The sequence below is a fragment of the Pteropus vampyrus genome, unplaced genomic scaffold, assembly GCF_000151845.1.
Source record: "Pteropus vampyrus isolate Shadow unplaced genomic scaffold, Pvam_2.0 Scaffold86, whole genome shotgun sequence".
Classification (NCBI taxonomy): Eukaryota; Metazoa; Chordata; class Mammalia; order Chiroptera; family Pteropodidae; genus Pteropus; species Pteropus vampyrus.
This window is the reverse complement of record NW_011888867.1, coordinates 5,091,753-5,118,842: the sequence shown is the minus strand read 5'-3', so window position 1 is coordinate 5,118,842 and position 27,090 is coordinate 5,091,753. Positions and strand designations below refer to the sequence as shown.

The window sequence follows — 27,090 nt, the reverse complement described above, 5'->3', positions numbered from 1 at the left end:
GTTCTTCATTTCTTCTGTTGGGAGGTTGACCATATAAGAAAAATTAGAATTTGTGGTTGAGAGCCTTTGATTAAAAAAAGGTGATACCTTTTTTGTAGGTACCAAAGAATATTCTTTGGGAGAAAGAGGTTCATTGTTCATAGTACTTTTTGTGTCTGAATTCCCCTGGGAAACCCTCTCCGTTGTGTTCAGGGTCGGCCAGGCGGATGCCGAGAGGCGCCAGGACATCGTGCTGAGTGGGGCGCACATTAAAGAAGAGCATTGTGTCTTCCGGAGCGAGAGGAGCGACAGCGGGGATGGTGAGGGCTCTTGGCTCAGCTTATCCAGCAGCCTTTCATTCCATGTGGCGAGAAATCCACAGGACTCGGTATTCCCTGTCTCTTTCAGTGATGCTTTCTTACACAGTCTAATATTTGAAACTGGAGAAACCTGGGCTGCTTCTGAATGCAGGGACCGACATGGCTACTTTACATGAAAATAGCCAGGACAAAAGGAGCCCTTTTGTTACTGCCAAGAACGGAGCAGGACATAGGCAATTAGGCTTGGTCTTGAATGTTAATTATTTGATAGACAAGTAAGAAGGGAACAAATATTCTGGGTAGGGAGAGATTTGAAGGACCTCTAACCTTAACTGAGTAGAATTTTTTAGCTAAAATAGAAGAGAAAGTCAATCTTGATTTTTGTCCAGGTTATTAACAAAACAAGAACATAACAACATTCTGATCATATTTTTGTGCTATATAATTCCTTCCTTAATCAGAATGTTAGCTTTGATATTGGTTATGATATTGTGTGAGCAGCTCTATAATTTCTGAATTGGTTATGACCTACATCTCATACTGAAGATTCTGATGGTTTTCAGTTTTATGGACTGAACTGTCAGATATCACTGAAACTGACATTTCATATCTTTTTCTGAGATTTGTCCAATTTTTTAAAATGTTTCTGTCTTAACCACAGCCCTGATTATGGTACCCTAAAATAAACTATTATGTAGATGCTCGGCCATTCGGTTACAGGAATCTATTCTACCTACCCTGAATCCTCACAGTCATCTACTTTCTGTTATTTTATTCCAGTGGTTTGTGATGCTAATATTATTTTACCTCTCTTCTTAGTTATCGTGACGCTAGAGCCCTGTGAACGCTCAGAAACCTACGTAAATGGCAAGAGGGTGGCCCAGCCTGTTCAGCTGCGTTCAGGTGAGACTGGGAGAGGTTTGGGGTTCAGCAGAGATCACATGGCTTGCGTGAGCAGCTCTAATTTCTGAATTTTTGTTTAAAGGCCAGAGTGATAGCATTAGGGTTTATGTTTTCGTAAAACTCCAAATGCTATCTTTTTGCATTAGAGAAAGTGAGGTCATTAACATAGATACTGTACATTTCAAAAATGGTTTCTTTACCCTGTTTCTGTTTTGTGCCAGGAAACCGTATCATCATGGGTAAAAACCACGTGTTTCGTTTTAACCACCCCGAGCAAGCACGGGCTGAGCGGGAGAAGACACCCTCTGCTGAGACCCCCTCTGAGCCTGTGGACTGGACGTTTGCCCAGAGAGAGCTTCTGGAAAAACAGGGGATTGATATGAAACAGGAGATGGAGAAAAGGTAACGTACAGATACGACGTGGCTCACGTGACTGTCACTTCTTTTAAATGTAACCGTTTATGAAACAGCTCAGTGATCTCATCGTGTATTCTTTTCCTTTTGTTTTTCCTTTTCTTCTAGGTTACAGGAAATGGAGATCCTGTACAAAAAGGAGAAAGAAGAAGCAGACCTTCTCCTGGAGCAGCAGAGACTGGTAGGAGTCCGTCCTGAATCTTCTGTTAGGGAACGGGCAGCTTGCTCTCTTACCTTCCCTGTCCCATGGATGAGCACGCGCCCACATGGCTTGCTCAGCTCTCATTGATACCGAACACTATTCTCTCACTTCCTTAATGGAGAATGAACTCCTGGTACCTTAGCCTGAAAACCTGTCCACAAAGGTACAATTTTGTGCCTTTTATGTCTTAAAGTCAAATCGTTATTTCTGTCAAAACCAAGTGCTTTTGGAGGAAATATGGGAGCTTCTCTGGTAGGCTTTGCCTCTTGATAGTAATTTTTGAGTATGCATAGTGGTGGTTCTTTTAATAATAATTACTCTGCATATCGAATTTGGTGGGTGTTTGCCTTGGTTTTGTTTCTGATCACCCAATAGTACTAATTCTCTGCTCGTGGGCTGACCTGAGGGATTGTTCTCGTGCTGGGCAGACTTTTACTTTTACTTTTTTTTTTTTAGTTAAACTTTGTCTAAAAGTGTTGCTGCACAGATGCATGTGTTAATCCTTTTCTGTTCCCCTGCATGGAGTCTGAATCCTCTGTAAGGGTCTCCGTGGCATGTGGGTGACAGTGGAAGCAGGGCCATACAGCCAAGTCAGATAGGGGCGGGAAGCCTGGTTTCTCTGGGTTGAGAAAGGGTTAGGGTGAGCAGCTGAAAAGCTGATTTAAGGGTGCAGCTTGTAATGCTAATGGCTTTAGCATTTTATGATGTTAATTGATTTTTAAAGTTTGATAGAGATGGAATCTCGTGAATGAATAAGCTGATCCATTAATTAGATTTTCATTTTTAAAGCCATCCAATTTTGGTTAACAAAGCCCCTGTTATAAGAAGCTTCTTGGCATTCGTTTGGTATGTAGGGAAAAGGTGTTACACACCTTTAGGTGTGGTGGGCGAAGTTTAGGAACTTCCCAATTTTGAAATTTCATGAACCTGAGATAAGGGAGTATTAGAGAGAAAGCTGGAATAGTGGTTTCTTTCCTGAGCACAAAATACAGAATGTAAAACGCCGCGTGTAAACCACAGCTTTATGGCCATGCTCTGCTTTGGGCTGGGGCGAAAGCAGCCTTTTCTGGGGCAGCTCAGTTCTCTGGCTTGGCGGTGGGTTAACCAGTTTGTTATCCCAAAATTATATCGATGCCCCAAACGAATGGACTGTAAGAATAAATCAAAGCTTTGGGGCAAGATAATAGCAGTGTTATATAGAGAGTCTGTTTAGAAGGCCTAGTTGGCATTTAGTTTTTAATAAAAACAAGGATTTAGTGACAGTGTGATTAGGAGCTTGAAAGGTTTATCACACATGAAGGAGCCTTTTATCTTAATAATGTAGTATAATGTAATAACATGCCTCTGATGGTCTGTGAGAGATCAAACAAGGACAGGTGTCATTAGGCTGTATTTATTAACAGTAGTGCCTTGTAATTGTGTAGTGCTTTATAATTTACAGAAAGCTTTAACATCCATCTTTTTTTTTTTAATTTCTGAAACAACCCTCTTAGTAGATGTGTATGTAAATAAAATGAATCATATTACCTCCTGTTTATATTACCACCAGTTGAGGAAACCAAGGCTAAAAAGTGCTGTTTGCCCACTCTTAAGTACCTATTAAGTCATGGGTCTGAGGCTTAAACTTGGGGTCTTCTGACCTTCACTGTTCGTTCTGTGCAGTAGAATAGTGCTTCTCCCCCAACTGGGAACCTTGTTAAAATGCAGATGCGATTCACGGGTCTGGGGTGGGACCTGAGACTCTGCACTTCCAACCACCTGCCAGGTGGTGCCCACGCTGCTGGTCCTGGGACCAGCCTTTGAGTAACTAGGTGGTAAAGAATAGCGATGGCTGGTGCTTTCCTTAACCACGAGCTGGTTCTCTGCTCTGAAATAAGACAAAGGACATACTTGGTCTGCAACTAATCAGATTCTGGTTGTCATTTGCTCTGTGTATCTCAAAGTAAGCTAGGATTTCAAGAGCAGATCCTTAAAATAAGGAGATTGCTTTCCTCCCACAAGTCCAACTGTCTTGCATTTAAATTTCTTGTCCTTAAGAGGAATTGATTTTTAATGCTTTCACCTGAAGTGTATCTAGCAGTAACAATACTAAATGGAAAATGTATTTTTATGATCCTATATTGGTCATCCAACGGATATATTTTGAATGTGCCCTATGAATAAACATTGAGAGGATACCAAAGGGATTATTCAGTAAATATTTTTAAAATTTATTACATGTAATCATTTTTTGCATAATGACAGTATTAAACGGAATTCAGGCTCATGAGTTTTTTATTATGATAGTTCCCCATGTGCGTCACACTGTTACGTTCTCTTATAGTTAGTGCTCTATTATACACCTGGTCCTTTCTGTGCTTGTGTTTTAGGTATATTCTTTCTTCTATTTGTGTAAGCTTCTTGCAGAGTCTCTTCAGGAGGCCCACTTTGCATCTGGTTTTTAATTAAAAAGAGAAGGATCTTGTAGTGACATGTAAATTGGACAGACCTGAGTCGTTTTTCCAAGGCTATAAAATACATGAATCTAAGTATCTTAAAGTTTTTTTTTTTTTTTTTTTTAAAAAACATGGGATAAGATTTACATCTTGGCACATAAATGTTGCATACAGACTTTTAAAGTATCACGGTCTGTATGTAATAGGGGATATGTTTGAGCCATATGGAGAACATATTCTGCAGAGTCAATACAACTGTATTTTTAAAAGAAAGAAAATTATGGCCACTTGATTTAATTTGGGTTCCTTCAGATTTACGTAGACTCTTTTATTTATGTTTTATTTTGGAGTTTAAAGACATAACTTTTATCTCTTAATCGTGATATTAAAGCTATAATTGCAACATTTACTATTTCTTATATTAGGTAGTGTTCACTTTATCCTTAAGCAATTTTAAAAGGAAAAAGGAGCCAAGGGAAAAAAGTGATAATTGTCAATTAAGTGGGAAGAATCAGAGAGAGTTTGTGTTTTGTAAAACTCAGTTTATATATATTTGCCAGAAAACCTTTTTAGGAGTCAAACATACTTTTTTCTCTAATGTTAATTAATGTCTGTCACTTAAAATTAGTCATTTTTATTTTTTTAAACTAAAAATGAAAAAAAAAGTATAGAATCTGTAAATTTAGCTTTATCTTTTTGTTGCTGAATTTTCAAATAGGTAGGGGTAATAAATTGGGTTAGTACCCATTTATAGACCAACAGAAATAAAACAGATCAGGAGCAACCTCTTCAAATTCAGGGGCCAAATTATTGTCATTTTTAAAAAAGTTATTTTTTTGGTCCCTAGAAAGAACTGTAGGAAATCTTTGGTATAGAAAACGAGATACTATTTATCAGTTTTGATTTTTAAAAAACACTGCTCTACTTGGTAATCTAATTTTGGTAATCACAGCCAAATAAAAGAGACTAGTAAGAATATTTTCATTTACTAGACTATCTTGAACTATTCTAGTGAGTAGTGTCTTTTCCCAAGGACTTTTATTTCCTGAATAGAAATTCTTTCTTAATCTCATTCGTCATAGGGCAATATAAATCTAACATTTCTCTCATTAGGATTCATGTTATCAAGATTTGCTTGAGTTAGTTAAGAATGATCGGTCATTATTCAGTTGATTATTATCCAAAGTCAGGCTGTGGGTTTAGGCCTGGTAAAATTGTTTGAAAAAGAGGGAATGGCGCAAAGATAGCCAGAAGGACAGAGAGAGTTAGAGAAAACCTTTTAAAGTAGATCCTTTTCACCTAAACAGAATATGACATTTGTGTTTTATGTGTCATAAGAAGAATTGTTACTTAAAAGTGATATTTCTAAGATAGCTAGAACTGACATGAGTTTTCATAGGTAGAAAACATCTCTAAGTTGTATTTATTAAAATATCGAGGAATTTAAAATGACGTTTATTAAAAATAGATTTGCCTAGTTTAATTCATGTTCTGGAAGTTTATATCTTAAAATTTTGAAGGTGATGTTGGTCTAAGTGTGTGTGAAAAATAAAATAGCAGACCCACTATAAGGATCCTTTTTTTATGCTTTCTTGTTCTCTCGATAAGAAACTTTAATGGTACAAATGAAATGGATCAATTTGACATAACACAAAAAAATAGCAAAACCAGTATATGCTCACAGAAAGACTAGTTTCAAAACCCTCTTGTCGTCTAGAAAAACAATTTGGTTGTTGAGAACCTCACATGGTCTGCTAATAGAGATTCTTAACATTTTTAACATCATCCCTGTTTGCCTCTTTTTCTACTTTCTCATCTTCTAACTTTTTTCTAGGGCTGCTCTTTTAGTAAAGCTAAACAAAACGTGGCATCCTACAGCCTTACTAACCTTTGTTAATCCGCCTGCTCGTCACATCTTGTATGGCATCTGTGCTCACTCATGGGGGAAAGAGTTTCTGGAAGAAGCAACAGCAATAACCAAGGCAAATGTGGGGAAGTGGCTGCATGGGCGTTAGCATGTACGGGGTGTAGGTTTGACTTCATTTTCCTGAGATAGTGGAGATATTATTTTACACCATTTTGTTAATAACTTCATATGACTTTACAGTGAGAGACTCACTATTTCAATCTTCCTAAGAAATTTGCTTGCACATTTCATTATTGATGCCAGAAAGTGGAGATGTGGGTTAGTGGTACTAAACAAACACATCTTTATATTAATTATAATCTACATTTTGCATATGTCTTAATAGACTTGCGCATCATTTAGGGTTTTTGTTTTTAGGGGTTGTTTTTGTTTTTGGTTTTGGTTTGTTTTTTGTTTCGTTTTTAAATTTGGTTAAGGCTTTTTTGCTTGCTTTTTCTCTTCGATTTGATTTTCATTTTTTACATTTTAATTTTGGTTATTTGGGGGCCATTTTTTGATTTTGTTTTTCCAAAGGACGCGGATTCTGATAGCGGGGATGATTCTGACAAGAGGTCCTGCGAAGAGAGCTGGAAACTGATTACTTCTTTGAGAGAAAAGCTACCTCCCAGCAAGTTGCAAACCATTGTTAAAAAATGTGGCCTCCCGAGCAGTGGGAAGAAACGGGAACCAATTAAAATGTACCAGATACCCCAAAGAAGGCGCCTCAGTAAAGATTCCAAGTGGGTCACCATCTCAGACCTTAAGATTCAGGCCGTCAAAGAGATTTGCTACGAGGTGGCGCTCAACGATTTTAGGCACAGTCGGCAGGAGATCGAAGCCTTGGCCATCGTTAAGATGAAAGAGCTCTGCGCCACGTACGGGAAGAAAGATCCCAACGAGCGGGACTCCTGGAGGGCGGTGGCCAGAGATGTCTGGGACACCGTGGGAGTAGGCGACGAGAAGATCGAAGACGTGATGGTCAGTGGTAAAGGCGGAACCGACGTGGATGACCTCAGGGTTCACATAGACAAGCTGGAAGATATTTTGCAAGAGGTCAAAAAGCAAAATAACATGAAAGACGAGGAGATAAAAGTCTTAAGAAATAAAATGCTCAAAATGGAGAAAGTCTTGCCACTGATCGGGTCGCAGGAACAGAAGACCCAAGGAAACCATAAAGCGAAGGAACCCGTCGGTGCCGGCGTCAGTAGCAAGTCTGAGAATGATGTCGGTAAAGGAGACGGTGGGGAGCTTGGGAAGGAAGAGCGTGTTTCCCAGCTGATGAACGGGGACCCAGCTTTCCGACGTGGACGTCTGCGCTGGATGAGGCAGGAGCAGATCCGGTTCAAGAACCTGCAGCAGCAGGAGATAACAAAGCAGCTTCGTCGGCAGAACGTGCCCCATAGGTTCATCCCTCCTGAGAACCGGAAGCCCCGCTTCCCCTTTAAGAGCAATCCTAGACACAGGAACTCTTGGAGTCCTGGCACACACATCATCATAACGGAAGACGAGGTTATAGAGCTTCGAATACCGAAGGATGAAGACGGAAGGAAAGGAAATAAAGAGGAGAGCCAAGAGAAGGGTGGTAGAGCAGCTTCTAAGGACCCCCAGTTACCATGGGGCTCTCAGGGCACCCGAAGTCAAGATCACATCCAAGTGAGCAAGCAGCACCTTAATACTCAACAACAGCCACCTCAGTTACGCTGGAGGAGCAATTCCCTCAATAACGGCCAGCAGAAGAGCGTGCGCTGCCAGGCATCTGCCTCCTCGGAGTCGTTAAACTCCCACGGAGGTCACCCCACCGCCGATCTGCAGACTTTCCAGGCCAAGCGCCATATCCATCAACACCGTCAGTCTTACTGTAATTATAACACTGGAGGTCAGTTAGAGGGCAGTGCGGCCAGTTCCTATCAGAGGCAGACTGACAAAGCCAACCACTGTAGCCAGTTTGTGACACCTCCGCGGATGAGGCGACAGTTCTCGGCACCCAATCTCAAAGCTGGTCGAGAAACCACAGTCTAAATTACTGGATAAACTTGAAATCCCAGTGGAGGAAGCAGACGATGTTAGCTCCTGATTTGAGTTGGTTCTAGCCTTGGCCTTGAGTTCCTACTAATTACATCATGATTTGAATGTCGCGTTCTTACAAACATTAACTGATTTTCATACTGTCAAAACATAAAACACTGGTCAATGTTTCAACACCTCCCTTTTGTTTGTATACCATAAATGGGCAGTTTCTGGAATTTTGGACAAAATACTGAGACCTCTCTTTTTTGCTGAGACTTTCCTCCTTTCTTGGTGCCTAGATAATATACTTACTTACAGACTGGTCTCGTTTGGTATAAGTTTGTTATGTTTTTATAACGCCTATAAGTTGATCTGATATCCAGAAAGACCTGCCTCTTGGTTTATGCACACATTCAAAAGGGGAATTGGATACATAGAAATAAATGTCTGTTGTTTCCCCATGAATGTTAGATGTTAGTTTAAAAATAATAACATGCAACTATGTGGACATAGCTTTGGATTTCTCATCCGTGTCTGTCCTTTTGAAAAAGATAATTGGACTTTTCATAAGCCAAAATGAAACGTCTTCAGACACATTTCGTAGTACACAGCTCTGCCTCTTCCACAGAACTTTACATCTTATTCTACATTTTACACAGAACTAATTTCAGTAGGATTTTTTTTCTTTTGAATGTATCAGTGTATGTATGAAATTTGTCATAATACTGAAATATTTGGCACCATATCTGGATTTCTGTTTGTAGTTTGAATTTTGAAATGATCATTTCTCACACGCACTGAACTTTTCACCAAAACTGTGCCACCAGAAATACCAGAAAAATGCTTCAAGCCGTATATATAAGTTTATAGGGAAGTTCTTTGGTGGAAAGAGGGAAGAGGTGGGACGTGGGGAGAAGGCTGCAGCTTCTGGCTGTGTGCTACTTACTTTCAGTAGATGATGAAGTACTGAAGTAGGTTAACTTTGGGTTTAGAATAAAGGAGATGTCTAACGAACTATTCTTTGGTTACCAGTAGTAACGCTCACAGATAGACAAGCAAACAGAGAGAAGCCCTGATGAACGTTACATGTATCAATACCTCATTTTACTGTGTTGTCTCCGTTTGCCTCACTGGAGAATCCACTAAAAAAGATGGATTTTAATGAGAAGAAAAGAATAGTTTTCTACATCTTTCCTCATCTCTTGAACTCGTCAGAAACTTTTTAAAGAGGCGGTTGTGAAGAGCCAGAGATGTCTGTGAGACTGCCTGACTTTGTGTTGTTGAAGATGCCTAAGTCACACTAAGTCATCTATCCAACGCTTGTCTTCCAGATGGTGTGAAAAATTGCAGCCAAGATAGCAATTAGCATTCAAGGAAGCCTTAAAGATTGTGATTATGTAGTTTTTTTTTTTTCCTTTGCGTGTGGGCACTATGCTTTATTAGAGCACGTTATTTTTAATCATAGTATTTTTTCTTTGCTTCTAAGAAAATGCTTTCTTAATGCACAGAAAGTTGCTTCCAATTAACTTTGGGGAATATTTTTTTCTTTCATAGCTAGAGTAGTCCTAGTCTTCAGTTGAGGTTTTATGGCAGATTAGACTCGGTGAATGCTGTTTGTAATGGGTTGACTAATTGAGATGACAATCTCCTGTGCCATGTGGTTTGAATGTACTCGGTAGGCTGCTTCAAATCAGTCACTTCATTGGATCTCGTGTAAAAGCCACTTGTCTTTCTTTATTCTTCTTAGACATAGATACGTTAACTATTCCTTTCTTGCAAAAAAAAATTATTTTCTAATATTAATAATAATTACTCAACTTTCAACTCTGGAGCAAAAATGAGCTCTCATTTCCCTAACCTGAGATAACATAGGATAGGTCTATATATTTTCTTGTTTGTAGTGGTCTTTTCATCTCATTATGGGCAGATGCCTTCCTTTGCCACTAAACATCGAGAGAGAGTTTCTACTGGTGACCAGGTGACACCGTAGAATGAAAAATAATATTTTCATTTACAAATGTGGGTTGTGAGAAGCACTCTACCCAAACTGATATTCCAGAGAATTAGGTTCGTGTTCGTGCTTCGTCTGTTGATTCAGGCGCCTTCATCTTGGCCGAAATGTTTAGATATCAAAAGGAGCCCTTAATTTCAGATGCCAGAAAGAAATGAACCAAGGTTTGAAGGGACCACATACGTCCCTTCATGGATTTTAGACCATATGCTTGTCTTAGGAAATAACTTTGTGTGGATAAAATTACTTCGTTGAATTTTTTTTTATTAAATAAGTAACTAGTGCCATGCGTTTATGAGCTATTGGTGTAGCTGATATTGCTGTTCATTATTGCATTTGACAGTATCTCTCCCTGAACTCAAAAGCAACAAGACCAAAGAGAAATGGTCATCATTAAACCATTATATTATCAAAGTATTCCTAGCTATTATCATAGCAAAATGACAAAAAGTATTTTTCCTATTGAAATTATATGACGATCTGACAATAATGGAAATGTAGAGGAGTCCTAATTAATTGGTATAGTTTCACAAACCAAAATGGTATTCCTTGGAGAGTTAAAGACATTCTGCTTATCTAATAAGTCTAAACCAAAGGGCTTTTCCTTTATTTTTGCTTCTAGTCCTCTCTAGCGCTTGGAATTGTAACTTCTCCTTTCCACTGGAAATGCAATGAAATATCGTTTATGCCATGAAGTGACTTGAAGTGGCCTCTTGTGCTTTAGGTGCAGGTTGATGCTGGAAAAACAAAACAAAACAAAAACAGTTTATTGTTTATTTCACTGAAGTGACTTGAAGTGACCTTTTGTGCTTTAGGTGCAGGCTGATGCTGAAAAAAATCAAAACAAAACAGAGTTTGCCACACAGGTGTCTATATTAAAGGTTACTAGACAACAGGAAGTTACGTAGATTACCTCCGGTCAGCTGCTGTGCCCCTGTGCCTTACTGGTCCTTTGTAGACTTGCCTTAATGACTTGTACAAAAGACTCTGAGGAGGGGAAGCAGTGTGTCCCGGTGAACCTTGATGAAGACGCCTTCCAGGCACATTGCAAAGCAAGCATTTGCGCTCTACCGTTAGAGCCACATTCTGCATTGTGAGCATTTTCATAATTGTCCAGTTTATGTCACCTTCCCGAGACTGAAAAATCTACTCTAGATACTTAGGTTGTGAAATGTGCCAATTTCCTTCTATCATTACTGTAAAATCTTCTTATTAATGAACAATGGATTTCTCCCCAATTTCTTTAAAAAAAAGTGGTTAAAGATTGTCTTTGAGTGTGAGATCTACCTTAGCAGAAAGGGAGAGTTTGTAACGTTAAAAAAATAAAGTCCTCATTCAATAAAAGCTAAACCATCTTTTGAGAGTGTGATTTCTCTCTGATGTGGGAGGAGGGAAAAGTGAGACAATGATGCTAACAGACGTGATCTTGACTTTTATTTATTGCTTTTGCATCTGAAGGTGGTTGCAATCCAGATCTTTTTAAAAATTATTTCTACATGAACTCCATTAGTTAAGCTTTTGCTTTTGTCACCCTTTTCTATTTATTAAAATTCTATCTTCAATGAGATCTTTAACCCCTATTTTATGCTATGTTTTACTGAAATAAAAACTTTTCTACTCTAAGATGAATGAGGGCAGGTCGAATATCAGTTAATGGTTTCTTTGAGTTTACCTTAAACTGTGTTTTCAATTTTTTATTATATGATGGTGATTTGAAGTTTTAAAAAATGAAACGGTCTACTTCCCTTCACTTGGATGGGAACTAAATTTCTGAAATGCTCTGAGTAACTCCTTTTAGCTTTTCTCCTTTTCCTTTAAGCACTGCTTTTCTCCACCCAGAGCGTCGGTGGTGTGCTAGAGGTGGAACAGGACAAAGCAGAAGATTTTTCTGGAGTGAACATTTGGACGTGGCATTTTTTATATTGAAATACATCACGTAGTACAATGTAAAATCTACCCGAGGTCCCTCCCCCCGCCATGAGTTTTTCATATGAAGTTGGCAACTCGAGGGAATGGTAGCGCCCGGGTCGACTTCCTCCGGGTCTGATGTTCTTCCCCTTCAGATGCTTTGTATCCTCTGCTGTCGGACAAACCGGCGGAGACGTTCCGGGCCTGACCAGCGCTTGGATGCCACCGTGCGATGCGCGCGGTGGTAGTCGTGTGCACAGGGTGAAAATGGGGAGCGTGGGAAAAGTCTTTCAGAGCAGGAAGCCCTGAGCCAAGCACAGAGACCCGGAGTACAACTGGGAATTTCTCCGAGTGAAGACGGCGGGGGCAGGAGGAAGCCTGGCAGGGCCAGGCAGCCTCAGGTGGTCAGAGCCCCAGCCGTGTCGGGGCACGGTAAGGGGCGAGGGCAGCTGGGTGGATGAGGCCCAGATCCTGCCGTGCTAAGGAGTCGGGATTTTAACCTGAATGTGGTGGGAAGCTACCGGATGATTTTACACAGGGAGATTGCAGTATTAGATTCACCTTTAGAAATGGCCCAAAGGTCGGAGGACGGGTTCAGAGGAGACAAATTCAGAGTCCAGTGCTCCAGGTGCGAAGTTGCATTACGAATTCAATGAGGAACTGCTTTCTAAACAAAGGCAGGGAGAAAGGTGAGAAGGGATGACTCTGGTAGATTATTTGCAGGTGGAATCAGCAAATCAGTTTGCGGGTAGGATAAATCCTGTGTGCGTGACCCACACGGTGATGAAGGCTCTCGTCTGAGTCACCCTTGGAAAGTAAAGTGGATGAGACCAAGGCTAAGGGATTGGGAGAAAGGGAGCCTTTCGGGTTTTAGGAATAGGTGGCGTGGGCGCCTGAGGGATAGCCCTGAGATGCTTCCTGCACAGTGCTTGCTTTGCCGGTGGAAAACTGAGGTGTTGACAAGAACTGGGGTGGGTGTTGACATCTCCCTTCCGGCTATTGCTTGCTAATCTGCCATTAAAAGAGGAAGAAAGTATTAGCAAAGGAGCCACACCTCAAAGGTCAAAAACAGTCTAACCAGAAAACCCAGAACGGGGACACTGATTTTACATTAAAGCCGCCTCCTTCAGAGATGCCTTGTGTAATTGTGGCACCGTCATCTGTCACCTAGAGCACTGCAGTAGCCTCCTAACTTGTCTCTCTGCTTCTGTTCTTGACTCCTGTAATCCACTGTCCACATAGCAACCATCATCAACTTTTAAAAACAAATCAGATTATACGAGTGGCTTCCCGTTGCACTTTAAGATCTGAACTTTTTTGATTTGATCTTTCATTAAATTTATTGTGTTAACATTGGTTAATGACATTATATAATCTTAAGGTATACAACTTTAGAATCTACCATCTGTATACTCTATTGTGTGCTCACTACCCAAAGCCTCGGCTTCTTTCATCACCACGTGTTTGATTCCCTTTCCCCTCTTCGTCCTCCCCTCTACTTCCCTTCCCCTCTGGTGACCACCAGTCTGTTGTCTGTATCTGTGTAAAGTCTGAACTTGTATCGTAGCCTACAAGGCTTTCCGTGCTTTGGCTTCTCGCCCGCCTCTCTGAACATTCTCACGCGCAAGCCCTTTGGACTTGCCCTGAACTGCCCAGTTTGTTCCCACCTCGGGGCCTTTGCACTTCCTTTCTCATTATGCTTCACTTCTCTAACAGATCTGCACTGTTTTCCTGCCCAGGCCGGCTCTCACTCTTGTAATGATGGTACCCTGTGGTTTTTGCTTGGTTCTTGCATGAGACCGTAAACTCACCGAGAGTAAGTACATCATGTCTTATTTGCGTCACCATTCATCCGCACACTTGACCCGGAAGAGTAGTTCTCAAACTGCATTGTGCATCGGAATTCCTTTGGGGGTTCGCCGGGCCCACCCCCAAAGTTTCTGCTCCAGGAGGTCCGGGATGGGGCCTTATCATTTGCATTTTTCTTAGGTTCTCAGGCGAGTGGATGCTGCTGGATCAGCAGCCACCTTTGAGAACTGTTGGTCTAGAACAGGAGGAGTTGGCAAGCTTTTTGTAAAGGGCTAGAGAGTAGAGAGTTCTGGCTTCGTGGGCCCCATAACCTCTGTCACAACTGTGCGACTCTGTTGTAGCAGAAAAGCAGCCACAAACAATATGCAAAGGAACAGACGTGGCTGGGTTCCTGGGAAACTAATTACAAAAGCAGGCAGTGGGCTGGATTTGGCTCCGGCCATAGTTTGCCGGCCCCTGATCTAGAAGATAGTCACTTTTGAGAACTATTAACTGGAAGAAGATCAGTACGTGACTGTGTGTCCAAGTGACAGATGCCTGGCATTGTGAACTTCACGGAGTTGCCGAGGAGACAGTCATCAGACAGTCACACTAATTTTTATGCAGTACGTTTGTGGCAGGTGACAGGAGGGAAGAACACCGGGTGCTCCAGAAGTTTCCTAGCGGGCGCCTCAGGGGGTGAAAGGTGGCCTCTCTGTGTTCTCAACTGCTTTTGTTTCATTGAGAAAAAGAAGCAGAAGAAAACTTGCTTTCCTTCCCACTCTGGTTCGGCCCCTGTCCTGCATCCACACCCGTAGGTGCCCCTCCCTCCTCTGGGCGGATGAACTGCCCTTGCTCCTTGCGTCCCATCTTGTACCTCCTCAACGACTTGCTGAACATTTCCCCCTCTCTTTTACATCAGTTTCTCTCCTTGGTTATTGTTCCTGTCGGCATGCAAGCATGTCTTCATTTCACCAGCTTCCAAAGGGTCCCGTTTCCTGTAAGCTGTCACGCCATTTCTCTGTTCATTTGTACAGAAATTCTCCTTGAGATGAGATTTCTGTACTTAATTTCCCACCTTTCAGTATTTCTTTTTATTGTACCCTCTCTCCGTTCTTCCTGGAGCTCACTCTAGTCAGACTCTTGTCCCCACCTAACTGAAGCCACTCTTAGCAGGACCTGGAGATCTCCTCAGTGACAAATCTGCAGGTGTTTTCTCAGTCCTCATCTTACTAAATATGTCTGACATTTGACACAGTTGCCTGCATTTTAGTTCTTGGGACACTGTGTTCTTTTGGTTTCTTATTTTCCTCTGGCCTCTCTGGCTGCTCCTTTGTGGTCTCTGTGGCCATAGACGTTGGCTGTTTCTGTATCTGTCCATTCTCCCAGGTGATCTTATGCATTTCTGTGGCCTTTCCCTCCATGCTCACACAGATGATGATGAAGATAATAACTCGTGTTGAGCATTTATTACACCAGTAAACCTTTTATGTGCATCAGCTCATCGAATCCGCTCTGTGAAGTAGGTATCGCCATTCCCAGCTAGCTTATGGCTTTCCCATCGCAGAGCTACCGAGGAGAGACCCAGGCCCAGTCTCAGGCGATCTGTCTGCAAACCACCACCCTGGCTCCTGTGTGGACTCAGATGTGCTCTCCAGCCTGGACCTCGGCCCTGACCTCTAGATGCAGACACACAACCGTGACCTGACATCCACACAGCTAACTGGCATCTCACACTTAAACCGTCTAAACCAGAGCGACTAGCTCAGGCCAAAAATCCAAGAGTCATTTTCAGTTTCTCCTTTTTTTGTCACTCTCCTCATGATCAGGTCATCATAGGTCACATTTCCTCTGCCTGTAAAACATGGATCCCAGCTCCATTCCCTTTTCACCACCTTTGCCGCTGACACTCTGGACCAAGCCACCACCATCTTCCTCAGCACCGCTTGATGGCCTCGTGACTGCTGTCCTTGCTTCCAGGCTGTTCTCCACTGAGAGCAGTATTTTTAAAACATACTACTTCCCAGCTCCGAAGCACCCAAAGGCTGCTCTTAGAATAAAATCCATAGTCCTTACCGTAGCCCATAAGGCCATCCGTGACCCAGCTGCTGACTGACAGCTCAGCTGTGCCTCCGTCCTTCCTGCTCCTCCCACCCACCCACGCAGGTTTTCTTGTTCTCAGACACACCAGGCTGCTTTCCATCTCGGGACTGTCATACTTGCTGCCCCGCTTTGATTGGGGTAACCCCCCACTCCCAGCACACGAAGGTCTCAGCATGCTGGCTTCAGTCTCTGATGAAATGACCTCTCTACAGAGAGACCTTCCCTGCCCACCTAATCAGAAAGTCTCCTTCCATTAGCCCCTATTACCTACTACCTACCTTTGTTTTGCCTCATAGGACTCCTCTGTGCTGACATCATAGTGCGTACCGTGTCTGTTTATTGGTTCTTCCTCACCAATGAGACTTCTGTCTTACTGACCCACTGTATTCCTAGCATCTGGCACGTAGTAGGGGTGAAAAGTATTCGTCGAGTGACAAGTGGATGGATAGTGGTTAAGTGAGTGTGCTCTGGAGTCCAGTTAGTTGCCTGCGTCCAAATCTCATTTCCACTACTTGCTAACTCTGACCTTTGGAAAGTTATCCTTAATTTCTTTAAGTCTTTTTTTTCTTTGCCGTGAGGATGGATAACATCCTTCCCAGGGTTATTGAGGAGATTGAGATAATCCACGATAATCATTAGGAACAGTTCTGGGCAAACAGGGGTGGGCAGGTGAGAGAATGTTCTAAAGAAGGAATAGCCAGTGCAATGCCTTTATAAGTATTGGGCATATGTTAAACTAGCTAGGACTTTATAAACACAAAAGGCTACTGATAAATTATTAATTTTTAGTGTGCCTTCCATTATTTTCCTAGTTTTCACCATGAAATCAGCAGAACAATGGGATCGGGATCTCTTTATCCATTTGTTATGGGAAATTCCGATATTTAGAGTTTTTTTGGTGACATACAAAATGTCCTTATTGGAAGCTTATCTGCAGCCGGGTTTGGGGAAGAGGAGACCAATTCAAGAAATGGTGCTGATGTTTGGACAACCAGCTGCCGATAGAAATATTCCTTGATCCAAAAAAAAAAATACAATTAAAGTTTTAGATGCATAGCATTATGGGAGATCTTTTGATGTCAGCTTTGCTCCACTAAAGCACAACCAGAGCCTTTTCTAAACTGTCGGAATCTAAAGATTTTGTCTTCACTGGTGCTTTGATCAGCTTATAAACCTGTTCTTGAAGGAATTCTCAAAATTAAGCCAGTCGCAAAAAGCCAGAACTGTGTGATTTCACGTATGTGAGTTACTTAGAATAGTTACAATCGTAGACAGAAAGTAGAATGGTGGTTGCAGGGTGTGAGGAGCAGGGGAGGGGGAGTTAGTGTTTAATGGGGACAGAGTTTCAGTTTTACAAGATGAGAGAGGTTTCAGAGGTGGGTGATAGTGATGGTTACGCACCATGAATGTATCTCAAACCACTGAACTATATACTTCCAGGTGGTTAAGATGGTACGTTATGTTATGTGCATTTACTACAATAAAAAATTGAGGGAAAATGAAAGACAAAAAAGTCCTCAAGATATTAACATTTTTTTTCATCTGATGATTTTTTCATCTGATTTCTCTTTTTGCTGAAAGAATCGTGTAATATAGAGAGTTTTTAGGGAGGGAAAAAAAACTGCTCCCTTCCCAGCCTTTTATTTTTAAACATTTCACACCTCCCAAGAATCTGAAAAAAATACAATGAACTTTGGTATACCCACATTTATATATTTTTCCTGAATCATTTGAAAGTAAGTTGGGGACATCACAACAGTTTACCCTTAAATTTTCAAGAGCATAGGCCTCATTCTGATTTGTTGGATAGTTTGCTCAAGATTAGAGTGAGGTTAAGCATTTTCGGTAAGAATGCTCTAAAGGTAACATCGGGTATTTCCGTTGCATCCCACCGGTAGACGTAACATGTCAATTTGTCCTGTCTCGGTAATGACAAAGTTTAATTAATTTAGTTAATGTCATGTTTCCCAGTTCTTTCTTATTAATAGGTCTCTAGGGTGACACTTAGAATTGTGTGAATAGTCTGTTTTTCATCTGCCTTTCACTCAATTTTAGCATTTATTAACGATCCTTGCTTGATTCAGTTACTACAGCTGGGATTGCAATATCGTCATTCCCTCTGTTCTTCTAATTGTCATTCCCTCTTAACTGGCTTGCTTTCTTTTTTTTTTTTTTTTGCTAAGAGGAGTTTTCCATTTTTCTCTCCCGTCAGTATCACTATGGATTCATGGAGCCTTTATATACTAAGAATGTGCTGTGTTCTTTTCTGTTATTTTTACTGGCCAGTGGGAGTCTGTGTCCTTTTGAAATGTGGCCCCATTGGTCTTTGAGTACTTCCGTGCTTCCTAGAACAAGAATATTCCAGGCTTGTCTTGTACTTTCTTTCCTCCAAACCTGGAATCAGTCATTTTCCCAAGGAATGTTGGTTCCTTTTAGTGGGGAATGATATTTAGGAACCAAGATCTGGGTGCTAGGTATACTTAGAAAATAAACTTTTTAAAACATTGCCTGTCATTTTGATAGTGTGTTGATACCATTTAAGAGGACTTTCACACGTGTTTTGAAATGGTTTTTCATTCGGTCCTTCCTGCAATCCTATGCGGAAGACAGGTGAAACACTAAAATCTTCATTTTAAAGAAGACGAAATTGAGATGCAGAGAGAGTTTAACTTTCCCAGGATTACAAGACTAGTAAGAGCAGGTGCCAGGAGCAAAACCCAAGTCTTTTACCTGCTAGTTTAATGTTTTCGTTTTTTCTTTATTATTATTATTTTTAACAACACTACTGTTTAGTTAGGTAATAAAGCTGTGCTGCTGGCTCTTGGTCACTGCCAGCTCTTCCAAAGAAAGCTTCCTTTTGAGACTAAATGATAAATGACAGATGACCGGAGTCTTGAGAATATGTGCGTCCTTCTTAGCATTGCCATTGGGAGCTGCTTGTGTAATGAAGTTTGCTTGCGAGGCCGTCATTGGTCCTCTGTAATGCTCGGAGCATTTGATTTGTGACTTTCCTTGAAAACAGGACGTGGTCAGACCTCAACCCTCTGTCTCGGGACAGCCTCTGATAAGCTCACTCCCAGTATTTGAAAATGCTATGCTCATGCTACGATTTGGTAGTATTATGTGAACGTCTCTCTTCTTAACCTTACTTGATTAAAAAAAAAAAAAAAAATGCAAGTTTTTTTTCCACTAGCACTCCAAGGAACGTTTTTTAAAAAATGTTCTCTAATGCCCCGTAATCTCTCCCCATCATGAAATTTTAATCCCTCAGATATACTGTATATCTGTTTACATGCTGTGTGTACATTTGTGCTTTGTACATAAAAGAATACGTTTTTTGTTTTGGTTTTTTTAGTTCCTCGAGCCATTTTTTGCCCTCTTGGGGGTAATATCCTCATTGAGAACGCATGGAGTAGACGGAGAAATGAAAGATAAATCTGATTCGTATTATAATAATACCTTTTGTATTATAATAGCGTATTTTAAAATAAAGTATCTTTCTTGAATAACTAAATGCAGCCCTAATAGCACTGTGATCTTTCAGTTGCCTGATGGCTAAACTCATCCTACATCTGCAGATAGTTCATCCATAGGGAGCTTCAGAATCTACAGTCCTAATTTTTTCCATCCGAACAGCTAGATAATTGGGACTGTGGCTAATACGGGTAAATTTCATCTTTCCCAGTATCGCTTTTTTCTGGAATTGCTTGATGCATGCATGTACTGCTTAAATGTATCTTAACATTTAAGGGACACATGCATTTTTTTCCCTCAGAATCCCCCCATTTTCTACCACAGCCCCAGTGATGAATTCTTGAATCTGAGGGAGTAGAGAGAGTGCAGTTAATTTATTTTTTAGCATTTACCCATTACACACTATTTTGCGTGTTTACTTTTTCCTAAGTATTTCTCTGTATGTCTATCTGTCGTTTTTTTTCCTGCCTCTGTCTTCTCTTTTTGTCGTCTTTCGCTTTCTCCGGTCTCCCTAATATTTCTTTTCCTTTCCTTCCTGCTTACCTCCTCTCCCTCCTACATGTTGTCTCCTTTCTTTCCCTTCAGGACTATGAGAGTAAGTTGCAGGCCTTGCAGAAGCAGGTGGAGACTCGGTCCCTTGCTGCAGAAACAACCGAAGAGGAAGAGGAGGAGGAAGAAGGTGAAATCTAGACACTGAAACTTTCCTGAGTCTGTCTTTTGGATCCGTGTTGTCAGATGAGTCCTTTGTCTGTGATCAGAGCTGGATTTGACCATAGTTGACCCTACCATTTATTGACAATTTACGGTGCTAATTTACACATGATGTTTAAAAGTTACTCAGTGCCGAGAATCCAGGCTGTATTCTCGGAGGTGGGAGTGGGACCGTGTTCCTCAGAACACAAGATTTCAGAGCACATATAAATCTCGTGGACAATTTCCTGATACTATCCAATATTACCGTGTATATAAAATTCATATATATTGCAAACAGCTTACTCTTTAAGATGTTCTGTTTGCTGGTTTACTGTTCATGTCAGAGATTTTCCAGTGAGGGCTTTGGAATATATTTTTCCAGAAGGTTTTAGCTGAATTAAGGCTTTGATGATTAATTACTGGCTTATGTACAGTATAAACGTTTACCACATTTCACTTCTCCACCCAACCTCTCAGTAATTTCAAGGCTCCAAATCACTTCGAGTGAATTCTTAATGTATGTACTACATTCTTTATTTTTAAATATCTAGGTGAAATCAGACCTTTTTTGCCCTGTACTAAAAATAAAAAGACATATTGGAATTGTACCACATGGCTTTTTCTCTATTATAAGCTACACATTAGATGTATCTTTGAAAAAAGGAAGAGAAATCTGTTTTTTTTTTCAGTGTACTGTTTTAAACAGGATTTTAAAAAGTTTTCTGAAATGTATATACTACTTTCATAATATCAATAGAACTTAGTGAGCTTTGCCATCAATACAAAAACAAAAGCAGCTGAATGGAGAAAAACCAGAAAACACCTTAACTTGAGAAAAGGGGCGAGGTAGGGGAGGGACGTCGATTCTGCGCAGTCGGGCGTTCGCCATGAAATGCACTTCGCCTGCTCTTTCAGTTCCTTGGACACAGCACGAGTTCGAGCTGGCCCAGTGGGCCTTCCGGAAGTGGAAGTCTCACCAGTTCACTTCGTTGAGGGACTTACTCTGGGGCAATGCCGTGTACCTGAAGGAGGCCAACGCCATCAGCGTGGAGTTGAAGAAGAAGGTACGGAGGGCGTGGGACCATGGGCTCCTGGGGGCAGAGCTGAGCCCGTTGGGGTTCATGATGCTCTTCCCAGATTAACCTTCACCTTGGGTGGGGCCAGCTGGGCTTTGCTGTGAAATAGGTTTATGTATGCCTTTAATATACGTACCTGGAACATAGTAAGTGCTAATTATACATTTATTAAATGAAATTCTTAAAATTACTTGTTTTCTAGCTTATTTTATAAATAAGGAGATTGTATTTCTGACAAGAGCTAGAGAAACCTATTAGTAGAAATAGGCTTCTTTTGGGTTTCTGAAAATCTCAGTTTTCTTTTTGTTTTTTACCATCGTTTGTACCTTAAGTCCTCTGTGCTCTCTCCTCTTCTGGGATCTGAGGGGCAGTTCCGTGTAGTGGACACGCACATGGTTGGAACCAGCCAGCCAGGTTCCAGCCCCAGCTCTCCTAGTCGTGTTGACACTGGTAGCCCTGAGCCTCTATCCCCTCATCTGCAAAATGGGCTGGCAGACAGCAGTGCCTGCCTCCGGGGATTTTGCCAGGGATGAAAAAGTGGATATTCTGTATGTCCCACTGTTTCACAGTCTCCCGGCTTCTGAGATTCCAGGGGAGGGGGCAATGTTGTGTAGTAGGTGAGAGCAGACTCCCGAGCTGGGGAAATTCATTATCTTCTCATAGGGCTATATTCTAGTTCTGTAAAATGAGGATAAGATGTCTTCTTTATTCATAAAGTTGACCACCCATCTCATTTTGTAACTATTTATCAGTTACTTCTCTCTTCAAGTAGACTAAATGAAAGCAGGCACTGTCTCTTTTTTCTTACAGCTAGGAATGAATGACATCGTGCATGTAAAGCACTTAGAATATAGTAAACACTTGCAAGGGTAGTAGTCGTAATTCTCCGAATTTAAAATCGAAAACTATGACATATTCCTCTCCCCTCCCCCCATCATTAGTGAGAAACTAGATAGAGATGCATTCTTGGGTCTTTCGTATAAGTTCTACAGAAGGCTTCATTCAATCAAAATATATTTATTGTAATTTTAGTTTGTGTAATAATACTGTGCCAGGCTAGAAAAACAAAATGTTTAAATAGCTTAATTTGTAATTAGGATTATTCTTTATGATTAGAGCACAAGTGGCCATTTTTCCCAGTTAATCACAAGCTGTTTGTTGAGCGTGTACGATATGTTTGACGTCCTTTCCGTTGAGCGCGATTATATGGCCTCACCTCTGAAGCTTACTCACTGCAAACAAAAAGGCCCTTTGTCGATGGTTTATTCTTCCCATTTAGGTGCAGTTTCAGTTTGTTCTGCTGACTGACACGTTGTACTCGCCTTTACCTCCTGAATTACTTCCCACTGAGATGGAAAAAACTCATGACGACAGGCCTTTCCCTCGCACGGTGGTGGCGGTCGAAGTCCAGGATCTGAAGAATGGAGCAACTCATTATTGGTCTTTGGAGAAACTCAAGTATGAAAGCGTTATTCATAAATCCGGTTGTTTTATTAAGGAAATAATTAATTGCTCAGGTGCATCCCCCAAACTCTCCTCTCTGTGCTGTCACCGTTACTTCCTATTCTGTGCTCCTGAATGCTGTCGCTGGCCAGCGATACTGTGATCTGTCTGTTTTCTTCTAAGCGAATGAATCCCACTCCGCAAACACCACTGTCATTTGTAGAAACAATTTAAGTTTACCCTCCACAGACCCTCTCCCATTTTAAATATGCCGGTTTCATGATATCTGTTTATCTTTTGCTAATTATTCATCTCTTCTCTCCTGGATCTCAATATGACCAGTGATAAACAGGAAAGTTATAATGTAGCTTACTTTTGCATTTAGCACGATGAGTTATTTTCTCTGTTTAAGTGTATCTGAGATGTCATACAACATTGACCTACACTTCTATGGCTCAGTAGAGGTTAGGGGCCATTCTTGTCTTGGTCGCTGATCTCTGGACTCGGACGCTTTGGGTACTGTTGGTTTCTGTACTTTTGGCCTTCATTCTTTTTAATATCATTTCATGGAAGCAGTGTTTTTGTTTTTTTGTTTTTTTAAAAATCTCGAACGGAAGATAACTTCCAAAGTGACGTTTTCATGTAAACTTGTGATGTTAACCCAGGACACTCTTTGTTTACTGTATAGGCAGAGGCTGGATTTGATGCGAGAGATGTACGACAGGGCGGGCGAGATGGCCTCGGGTGCCCCAGAGGAGAGCGAAGCTGCTATGACCGGCAGTGATCCATTTTACGATCGGTTCCATTGGTTCAAACTCGTAGGAAGGTATGCGATGATTTTATCGATGTCTTCTTTTTAATAATGAATGATTCTAATTGTTTAAAACCTTAGCAGATTTTTACAGACAGATATAAGAAAAAGAGTATAAAAAAGCCCCGTTTATAATCTCGCCCACTCATCCACAGTCACTCCGTCATTTGGTACATTTCCCTTCTGTTTTATACAACACGCGCATTTGTGTTAAGTCTCATATTATCAAGGTAATTGACAGTCTTCCCTGCCTCTCAACTCATTCACAAAATGTCTTACAGTTGAACAAGATAGATGTAAAAGGAAAAGAAAACCTATGTCCGTATCCCGCATAGGTATTTGTGTGACTTACAGACTGCACCCTCTCTAGGATCCGAAATGTCTTCACTTTTTTTTTAAAGCAGTTCATCTCACTTTAGTCTTTGCCGAGGGGGAATTAATTGCACGCCTTGGTGTAGTCCCCTTGAACCTCTCTTTTTGTATACGTTACTTTCAACATTTAATGAAAACAAACGGTGCTCGTATGGGTCCACGTTGAGTCAAGTTCTTAGAGGTTTAGAATTTAAAAAGCAGAGAAATGTAAGTTTTGAGCTGAATGATTCCAGAGTTCGAATTGTTTTTCAATTGCAATAACTTTCCGACAGTTTTAAAGGAACTGGGTAAAAAGTAGGAGCTGACGTCATCGTATTTTGTAGATGATGAAGTCTTTTCCAGGCCGCTCTGATAGTGGAATGTCTTTAAAGAGATGAACGACCAAACACGTTTTATCCACGCAAGGCACATACTTGCTTTGCCGTAGACCAAACACGTTTTATCCACGCAAGGCACATACTTGCTTTGCCGTAGACCAAACACGTTTTATCCACGCAAGGCACATACTTACTTTGCCGTAGACCATTTCCTCCATTTTGTTTTCTGCTCCCAGGTGACATGGGAGTTGTAATAAAAATTTAAACCTCGTAATTTCACCTAATTTTGAGTGGCTCCTTTGAGGCCCGGCTGCTGATCTTCTGTGCAAACTGGAGAATATAAACATTTTACAGACATCATTTACCTGGGATGGTCTACTCATGTAATTCCTTTGCTTTTCTTAGTCTGAAGAATCAGTCCTTGATCCCTCTCACCTGAACCAGAAGATTTATGCTCATTTTATCCTTTTGCTTTTCCACTTGCTTTGATTGTGTCGATTCCTCAGTGGGTTCTATGCTGTTGGCACCTGTAGCTTCCTGTTTAACCAACTGTTCCTCTCTCCTCGGCTGTGTCACTCGGCGTCTCACCTGGTGTCTAGCTCCCCCATTTTCCATGGCTGTGTGAATGAGCGCCTTGCCGACCGCACACCCTCCCCCACTTTTTCCACGGCCGATTCCGACATCACTGAGCTGGCTGACGAGCAGCAAGATGAGATGGAGGATTTTGATGATGAGGCATTCGTGGATGACACCGGCTCTGACGCAGGGATGGAGGAGGGATCAGATCTCTTCAGTGACGGGCATGACCCGTTTTACGACCGATCCCCATGGTTCATTTTAGTGGGAAGGTTGGTGAGGTTATTGTGAGAAAGGCAAAAAGGGACCAGCTCTTGCTCTAAAGAGGCTCCTTGTGCAATTTCGGATGATTACGCTCTCGCCAGTTCAATCCCTGGCATGCTGATCTGGCTGGAGAGAGCGCCCCCGGGCAGTGTTTGTGAGGCACTGCGCCTGCTTGGCCCAGCGTGCGGCAGAGTGTGATGACTCTACGTGGAGGACCCCTTGTCTTAAATTGCCCAGTAATATAATACTCTTCTGAAAGAGGGAACCCCAGAAGAGAAAGTGATTAAAGCCAAAAATCGAAGGTCGCAGAGTGGGAGATTGTTACTGGGGTGTAACATTTCCTTTTTGTAAGATTGTGGGTGCGGAGCTTAGGGGTTAAACCCGAGAAAGTGAGCAAGCCAGGTTAGGCTAAGGGCTTCGTGACACCGGCAGGAATCAGGGAGACAAAGTGGAATCAGGAGAAGTGTTAGCTTTATTCTTTGCTAAAGAAGTGTTGTTCTTTATTCTTTAGTCTGTGAATCCAAAAAAAGAATCGGGAACTCAAAGTTTCCTTTTTGTCCAAAATGGATGCCTTTCTTTGGCCACGTTCACTGAGCCTCTCTGTAGATCTTTAGCTTCTGCTAAAATTTTACCTATAGGCTTTACAACGATGAGTCTCATAAAAATATTTTTGACAGCGTCAATAATGGGTATTTGTTCAATATGACTTGGAACTGCTTTGTGTTTAGCTCACCAAACCGAAGACTTGTCTCTGGCCCCGTCTGTCAGTGACACAGGCCTCTCATGCACAAGTCCCTAATACTGACATCTTTGTCCATGTCCAGTCTTCACGCTGCAGTAATTATAATGACAAATTCACCAGTGCAACACTCACTGGATTAACCAAAAGTATCTCCAAATTTTAAGGTATCAAATTTAACTTTAATAGTTTTATTAGAATCACATATTGTTGAACCCTTTGAAAATAAGAGAATTAGTCAGTGCTAAATGGATAAGCACCAGTTGTCTAAAAATTAAAGTGCAGCGAGTCTTCTTCCCCAGTGGAAACATAAGATTCCAAAACTTAGCTCATAGTGTGGTGTCGGTTACCTGTGACAGCTAAGTAACGGAGAAGGTGATCACGGTTACGGAAAGGGGGAAAATTAAAGCTTTATGATAGAAATGAAAGCCTCAGTTACGACTCTGGGTTATAATATTAGACAGTCTCTGGGTTCTACAGTGGCGAAGAGACATTTATTCAGTTTTTCCGTGGATAATCATAAAGGAGTTAGTTATATGTCCATGAATATTGTTTCCTGGGGTATTGCCGGGAATAGATGCCGAAAATTTCAGAGAAGCTGATTCACATTACAATTGAGGAAGGTATTTCTGTCTACCGATAATGGGACTGTGATGCTTACTCTGTTTTATGGCCGTATGTGTCCTTCAGCACATTTCCATTCTGTTCTGAGAGAGTCAGAAGTTAGAACCAAGTTTCTGCCCATAAACTGCTTGGTCCTGGTGCCAGTCGCGCAGCTTCTAACACTGCTCACTTAAGCTCTGCACCCTCGCACAGTGAGGCATAGGTAGCGTCTCCTTATGTGGCACCGTGGGAAGAACATTGATTTAAGTACCAGGAGGAGCCTGTGTCCTAGCTTAGGACAGGCGACTTAAACTGCTGCCTGTTAGGTTCTCAAATATAAAACGAAGCGTTAGGTGGGGGGAAAAGAGCCTTAGAGATCTTTTGTTTCACATTCTGTCGTCCACACTGGCAGAATGCATATCCTGGTTAAGAGTTCTACACAGAAGCATTCGTATTTTGGGTCAGAATCCCACTTAATGTGGAAACTTACTGGCTTAAGACAAACATTATTTTCTTCCTTCTTTTATTCATTTTAATCATAACAGATTTAAGTGTAGATGTAAAGCCATCAAACTCTACTTGGATTTTCAACTAAAATGTTTCTGGAGCTTTGGCTTTGCATTCGTTTGGGTTCCCAGGTTCTAAAACTAACTTTGCCATTTCAAGTACGATGTTAGAGGAGGAGGTGAAATCATGGCAATCAGCAAAGGATAGCTCTTTATTTTCACTCTTGACTACATTTCTCA

The 27,090-nt window shown here is 41.3% G+C and overlaps 1 protein-coding gene across 1 annotated transcript in view; it reads left to right on the top strand.

Annotated features, from left to right (window-relative positions):
- The window catches only part of KIF1B (kinesin family member 1B), a 113,585-nt gene that overhangs the window by 53,657 nt on the left and 32,838 nt on the right, over nucleotides 1–27,090 (top strand). The window contains exons 16-24 of the mRNA XM_023532663.1: nucleotides 193–299; nucleotides 1,119–1,202; nucleotides 1,424–1,604; nucleotides 1,725–1,797; nucleotides 20,036–20,129; nucleotides 21,059–21,207; nucleotides 22,499–22,677; nucleotides 23,351–23,488; nucleotides 24,762–25,010. Of these exons, the coding sequence (XP_023388431.1) occupies nucleotides 193–299; nucleotides 1,119–1,202; nucleotides 1,424–1,604; nucleotides 1,725–1,797; nucleotides 20,036–20,129; nucleotides 21,059–21,207; nucleotides 22,499–22,677; nucleotides 23,351–23,488; nucleotides 24,762–25,010 (1,254 nt within the window). The remainder of the gene's footprint in view (nucleotides 1–192; nucleotides 300–1,118; nucleotides 1,203–1,423; nucleotides 1,605–1,724; nucleotides 1,798–20,035; nucleotides 20,130–21,058; nucleotides 21,208–22,498; nucleotides 22,678–23,350; nucleotides 23,489–24,761; nucleotides 25,011–27,090) is intronic.